Source organism: Monopterus albus, unplaced genomic scaffold (genome assembly GCF_001952655.1).
Source record: "Monopterus albus unplaced genomic scaffold, M_albus_1.0 scaffold24.1, whole genome shotgun sequence".
NCBI classification, from domain to species: Eukaryota; Metazoa; Chordata; class Actinopteri; order Synbranchiformes; family Synbranchidae; genus Monopterus; species Monopterus albus.
In genome coordinates this window covers 2,576,796-2,583,312 of record NW_018127904.1, presented here as the reverse complement: position 1 = coordinate 2,583,312, position 6,517 = coordinate 2,576,796, and the positions used below count along the sequence as shown (strand labels likewise).

General features: G+C 42.7%; 1 protein-coding gene across 5 annotated transcripts in view; it reads left to right on the top strand.

The window, feature by feature from the left end:
• Nucleotides 1-13: 13 nt before the first annotated feature.
• Nucleotides 14-6,517, top strand: part of stxbp5l (syntaxin binding protein 5L) — a 115,968-nt gene continuing 109,464 nt past the window's right edge. For all 5 annotated transcript variants that reach the window (XM_020594670.1, XM_020594668.1, XM_020594667.1 and 2 more), the window contains exon 1: nucleotides 14-980. In XM_020594670.1, the coding sequence (XP_020450326.1) occupies nucleotides 813-980 (168 nt within the window). In that variant the 5' untranslated portion in view covers nucleotides 14-812. The remainder of the gene's footprint in view (nucleotides 981-6,517) is intronic.

Sequence of the window (6,517 nt, the reverse complement as noted above, 5' to 3'; positions counted from 1 at the left end):
TCTGTCTTCTGTCTCTGGGCTGCAGGGAAGCGACACCGGATGGTCGGACAACCCAACCCGCATCGACTCACAGATTAACCTTCAGCTCACACCGCCAGCACAGAGCATTTCCTCCCACCCCTTTATCCCCTTCTTCCCCTCGATGCTTGAGTTGCCTGATCTTCCTGCCTGACTGTGTGAGGATTCTATCGCGTTTAACTGCATTGCCTGTGCGTCTTCGGTCTGTTTCCTCCTCCTTCATTCCCTGTTACTGGAAACCACACTGCTGCGAAGTACTTTTTTTTTGGAGGGGCACTGGATCGACCTGCTCGAAGTTTTCTTTTTCTTTTTCTTTTTCTTTGATTTATCTGCTTCTGTCTGAGACATCTGAACATCGCAGCTCGATGCTCCTCTAATGTTGAAGGGTCGGAATGGTCTCCAAGCCCGGGAGTGGATGTTACTTTAGGATGCAGAAGGAGGATGAAGTTGAGTGTAGCCCTCGGTGAATGCTCTGATATGAGATTGGTGTCCAGCATCTACAACATTGGCTCTACTCCTTAAATCAGAGTGGATCAGACGCATTCATTGTTTGAATGCCAGAGAGCAAGATGAGTTGCCTCTATGACTGTTTAAATTGCACCTAAGACAGAGAAACTGACGGCGGGTCCTTTTAGTCTGCTATTGCTGCAGGGAAGAGACGTTTCTTTTCTTGCTGCCTAAACGAGTTGGGATCTTGCATCTGAGAGGAGACCGGGAACTCTGTAAAAACAAAGAAAGCAGAGTGGTCTTTTTCCTCTCCGTACTAAACCTGACATATACAAAAGAACGATAAAATGAAGAAGTTTCGGAAGGTGTTGGACGGCTTGACCACTTCCTCTCCCGGAGGGACTATCGGATCCCCATCGTGCGGCAGTGCGGCCGGGACTCCCACCGCGGGGCCAACTCCCAGGGAAATAGACATCCAAGAAACGCTAGTGTCGGAAAACTTTCAGCTGTGTAAGGTCGGTAGAGAAATAGCTCTATTTAGCTTTATGTTTCCATCTGAAACGAAGTCCACAATCACAGTAACGTCATGCAACACTTTGTATACTGGTTTCCAGACATCCTTTTTCACATAGCCTACTGTAACCTAGGCTATGGCGCTGGCAAACAAAATGTAATCAACAGGCGCGTATACACATTAAATGTACACAACGCGATTGCAGGGGGTCGTAAAAGTTGAATCTGGAGTGAGTTCAGCTGCTGCGCTAAATTTGGAGGCTAGATGTTCTCTGATTGTGTTGAAAGTTTAGCACCACGGGCAGCTCTTGGTTTTCAGTTTGGAGAATGAAAGCAATTTTGGACAAAACAGCGGCGAAACAACGTTTACAACCTCAACAGAAAAAAAGCGCCTTCGTGGCCTTTTGTTTTAGGGCCTTAACGACCAACAGTTGCGGTTACCTCATTAGTCACCCATTGCTCATCTATAGCTTTGCCCCCGCGGACATGTGTGCCCAGCTGGTGCAGCTGGCATGTGCGTGTAAGTGTGTTTGTGTGCAATATGGATTGTAGTCTACACTCCAGCTGTTACCAGTATGGGCAGTATAACTATGTAGCCTATATGAGCCCTGTCGACAGCATGCTATATAGCCTGCGGTTGCCTCCACACATGTGATATAAATGATTCAAAGGAAGTCACTGAATAGCAGCCTACCACCTCCCTCCCCCCCACCCCCACCCCCGCTGTTTCACCAAGCAGGCACGAATGGTGTAGGAGCGATGACATAACTGGTGTACCCTCCCTTACATAAAAAAGTGCACAGTAACCCAGCGAATGGACCCTGCAGTACCGTCCTAGCTGATGTGCGTTTCACTTGGAAGGAAGGATGGAATGAGGGAGTGATGTGGATGGGAAGTGAGGGTGGAGGGGGTGGGCGTATTTATAGCAGCCTCTCCCCATTGCAGGCTTTTTCTGGATACATTTTGGAGCTGACTGCAGCGATTATGCCTCCCCTTAAAGAAACGGGGGTAAATTTTGGATGCGATTGTGAATAATTTGTAGAGAACCCAAAAGAAACCGGGTTGTTGGTGGATTATGATTACTGGGCAGAGTGACACGGGTGGTGGTGGTGCTGATGGGGGTTGTTTTTGTCTGTATAAAGGGAGGAGGATAGTGTGGAAGGAGGTTGATTCACAAGCTGAAAAGGATGCTGCAGAGCACCCTCGGCAGGCAGGCAGGGAGGGGAAAGGGCTGGAAAAGAACAGCATGATTGCCTGGTCCCATTCAGGAAGCTGATCCTCCTCAGTGAGTGGCTTAAATCATTGTTGTTTTTAAAGACACAGAATTGAACCTCTCACGAAAAAGCCATGGATGTACAAACATGCCATCCCACATCAATTCATCCTTCAGTGTTTTTATTTGAGTTTGCCCAGGTGCATGTTGTACTGTATGTCTGTATTTGTGTGTGAGTGTGTGTAAGGAAATAGCCACGGAGCAAGGAAGAGGAAGAAGCAGTATAGCTACAACAGTTAGGTCTGTCAATTAATTTTCCAAGTGCAGACAAGGTTCAAATTGAGATAGAAAGATTATTTGAGTGACTGGACCGCTGTATTGCCGTATTTTAATCACTAGTTCCATCACATACCAATTGTTTTTTTTTTTTTTTGCTGAAGATCAGTTTCAGACATTAAGCTCTGGCAACAACATTCTTGATAACATTTACGTCAGATAGCTCTATAAAACATGCTAAAAAGTCTGAAAACCTAAGTCATTAGTCAAGAGTGACTGTGCAATAGAAACCTCCCTTCTGTCTAACAAGGATACTGTGCTCTCATTTTATTGCCAGCCAGCATGGGGGATGCAGACATGTGTACACAGAAACCTTAAGAACTATGTAGAATCAGAATCAGTTTATTGGCCAGGTGTGTTGGACACACGAGGAATTCGACTCAGGTACATCGGCTCTCAATGTGCAAACAGTAGACCAGCATAAGGCTGTGTAATATAACAAAATAGTGGTATTAACATCAACAACCAGTGCGAACCTTGCAGAAAAAGCAGTATAAACAGACAGTAAATAATGCAGACAACAAAGGAATGTTCATTGGAATGAGATAATTAGGGATAAAAATAGAATACTTAAAACAGAGTACTAGAGACCTGTATGAGTCTATATGAGTCTGTATAATCTGTACAATGTATATTTACAAGTATTGCACTGAGGGTTATTGTCCAATCACTGTCATGGGTTAAGTGTTCATCAGAGTGACAGCCTGGGGGAAGAAACTGTCCCTGTGCCTGATTGTCTTAGTGCACAGTGACCTGTAACGCCGTCCAGAGGGAAGGAGTTCAAACAGATTGTATTCTGGGTGTGAGGGGTCCTCTCCGCCCTCCTTTAGTGAATACAAATAAGGATAATCACAATTATTTGGCCAAGTATGTTACACACAAGGAATTTGTTTCCGTTACAGAACCGAGGCAGCCATCTGTGGTGCCAACTCACACCGATGGCTCTAACCATCGGGGGCAACTTGGGGGTTCAGTGTCTTGCCCAAGGACACTTGGACATATGGACTGCATGCACCGTGATTCAAACCTCCGACCTTTCGTTTGGGAGACCACTGCTCTACCCACTGAACCACAGTCGCTACAAAATACTGTATCAGCATACTGTACAAAACGAAAACTGGTTTGCTCCCATTCAGGTTGAAATTTTACACAATTCTATGTTAAAACAAACAAAAAAATTTACTGAACAAGTGTTTTATCAGCTGCATGAACATGAAAAAGTGCATTTCCTGAATGTAAACTAAATGCCCATAAAAAGGCTTGCAAATTCAGTTGGTACAGTCAGCATTATATCTCCCAACTCCCAACTTTCTTTTCAATGTGAGTGCACAAATAAGTCGGTAAAAGGCCAATGATGCAATGGAAGTAAAGTAAAGAGGAAGACAGAAGAAAAGCTGAGGCCAAGCAGACTTTGTGCTTACTGACTTTCCTCAGAGTTATGTCTTAAAAAAACAGGCTAACACTATAGTACAGCAACTCAAACACAGAGAGAGGAAAATGCTTGAATGTCCCCTCCATTCACCGAAAGAGCTGACAAAAGTCTGGGGTCTACATTACTGTGCAAAATCTCTAGGCACTTACGTAGATGTTTTGATTCTTTTCCAGCACACAGTACCATCAGGGAGGCCATAAATTCAGTCTGCAGCACGACAGGGAGCCCAAACATACAGTACATAAAGATCAATCTTCAGCAATAACAACAAGGACTCTTGTAACATATGGCATGGCCCCCACAGAGTCCTGATCTCAATAGCATGGAGTCAGTCTGGGGTTACATAAAGAGACAGAAGCCAGTGAGGCCGATCAAATCCACAGACAAGTTCTGTAGTGACTTCTTCAAGATGCTTGGAACAATCTATCTGCCAAGCACCTGGAAATACTGTGCCCATGTGTAATGAAGGGAACTGGTGCTGTTTTAAAAAGCAAAGGGTGGCCACAACACATACTGGTTTGATTTGCATATTTTGTTTGTTTACTGCATTTTTTGTAAGGTTAACTGATAAATAAAAAATATTCACAACATTAGTTGTAAAAGCCTCCTCACTTTAGTTTAATGTATTTTTACTTTAGAGTGATCAGGGCACGTGACAAGACTTGGTCAAAACAGCAAATATGTAAATATTAGCCCAGAACCAAAGTTGAATGCTTAAGGGTATATCTGACAACCTGTCAAGTTTTGAAATGAGTTTGCTAATCAGTGGAGGCCATATAGGTTTAGCTAAGTACAAGAGAAAGCTACTGTACAATGGGAGCATGACCACCACAACTGGATCACTGAGCAGTAGAAAAACATCAATCGATCCAACAAATCTTAATTTCTGATGGCATCCTGACGGCAGGATCACAATTTGGTGTAAACAGCTTGAATCATGGATCCATTCTGTTGAGTGTGAATTTTACAAGCTGCTGCTGGTGTGGTAGCTTGACATGCTTCATAACAGAAGGGCCTCATTTTCATGTTATTTACACTTTGTATCCCTTCATGCCTTGTCTCAAATGAATATTCCATTGCTCATCATGTCAGCACGAATCCAAGAACATTACAGTAACTTTGTTAGCTGTCCTGCACAATCTCCAGATGTGTGACAAGTAGAGCATTTTTATAAAGAGGTATAATACAGTATGTAGCATTATTGCTTTTCTTAACTCTCTGCAAGAACACAAAGAACTTAGTCAGCAACTAGCTGAATCCATGTCTCAGACAGTTCAGTATTTCTAGCACTTAACATACAGAGAAGAGTCAAAAAGGAGTTTTAAAAGAGTCTTTAAGTTAAAAGCATTTTTCATTCAAGCTTTTCTGTTTAAAAAAAATATAATAATTATAATCTGCTCCAAATTAAGCCTCAAAACTGACCATTGAGTTGAATAACCAGTTTGTAGGGACATCAAATGTATAAGCTTAAGAGAAAAGGTCACTCTCAGTTATTAAAATGCTGCATAGAGCCTGAAAATAGAAGCACTTCACAGTTGAAAAATCTCTATTGGCCAGATATTTGATGCTAATCATTGCCACAGATGTCATCAAGGCTGTCGTTTAGATTCTATGAAGTTTTCACCTCAAATGACTTTATCTATACTGTATGTGCCCCTTCTTTTTTTACCCTAACCCCTGTCTAAAGTGTTACTCGCTATGAAATGAAAAGTGGTGGTTTCTATATTCATTAAGTCCAGGGTGTCACTATGGAGAGCATGGTTTAACATCATTAATAGGAATTTTGAATATACTTTATGCAAGCTGCTATGACAAACTACTACAGGAATCAAGTAAATGTGTCTCTTAGAGGGAGGACCAGTTAGTTATGTACACAACAAAGTATTTAAACAAACATACAGAAGATGTCTCAGCACTGCAGTATTATATAAAGTAAACTGGTTCCTGTAGACTTGTTAATGTTACAGTGAAATACTATATAACCTGTTAGTGTTATTTCACGACACATTGTTGTTAAAACTTAAGGCTGAAGTTCAGAGAAGTTAGAGCCTTACCCCACCCCCCAATCTCCATCCTATGACAGCATGGTACGTGGGCTTATAAAGATGACATCGCCTCACTCCCTCACCAATGACCCCACGAGCTCTCCATGGGTGTGATGACTCAGTGGGTTGACTTCCAGCTCGTCTCACATTACCATGTGTCCCCTGCCTGTCAGAAGCCACAGTGTGGGATCAATTAAGGAGGAGTTGATGTCAGGCTGAGAAGAGACGATGGGGAAAAAGCAGTATGAGGAGAGCATTCATAATTCAACATTTTCAAGATGCAAAGTGTGTGTATACTCAGTTTGCAGTATCCAGCCAATCTGACCATGTAATATAAAGCTAAAGCCGTTTTTTTCTTACCTTATTTGCTCACGTAAGGTACCGTAGTATGAAACCTCAGTAGAAGATGTGATCAAATATGTTAGACGAATGATTTTGACTTGTGGCATGACCAGCAGCAGAGCCCACCAAATCAGGTGATGACCCTGTGTAAGTAGACATGACCTACTGGTT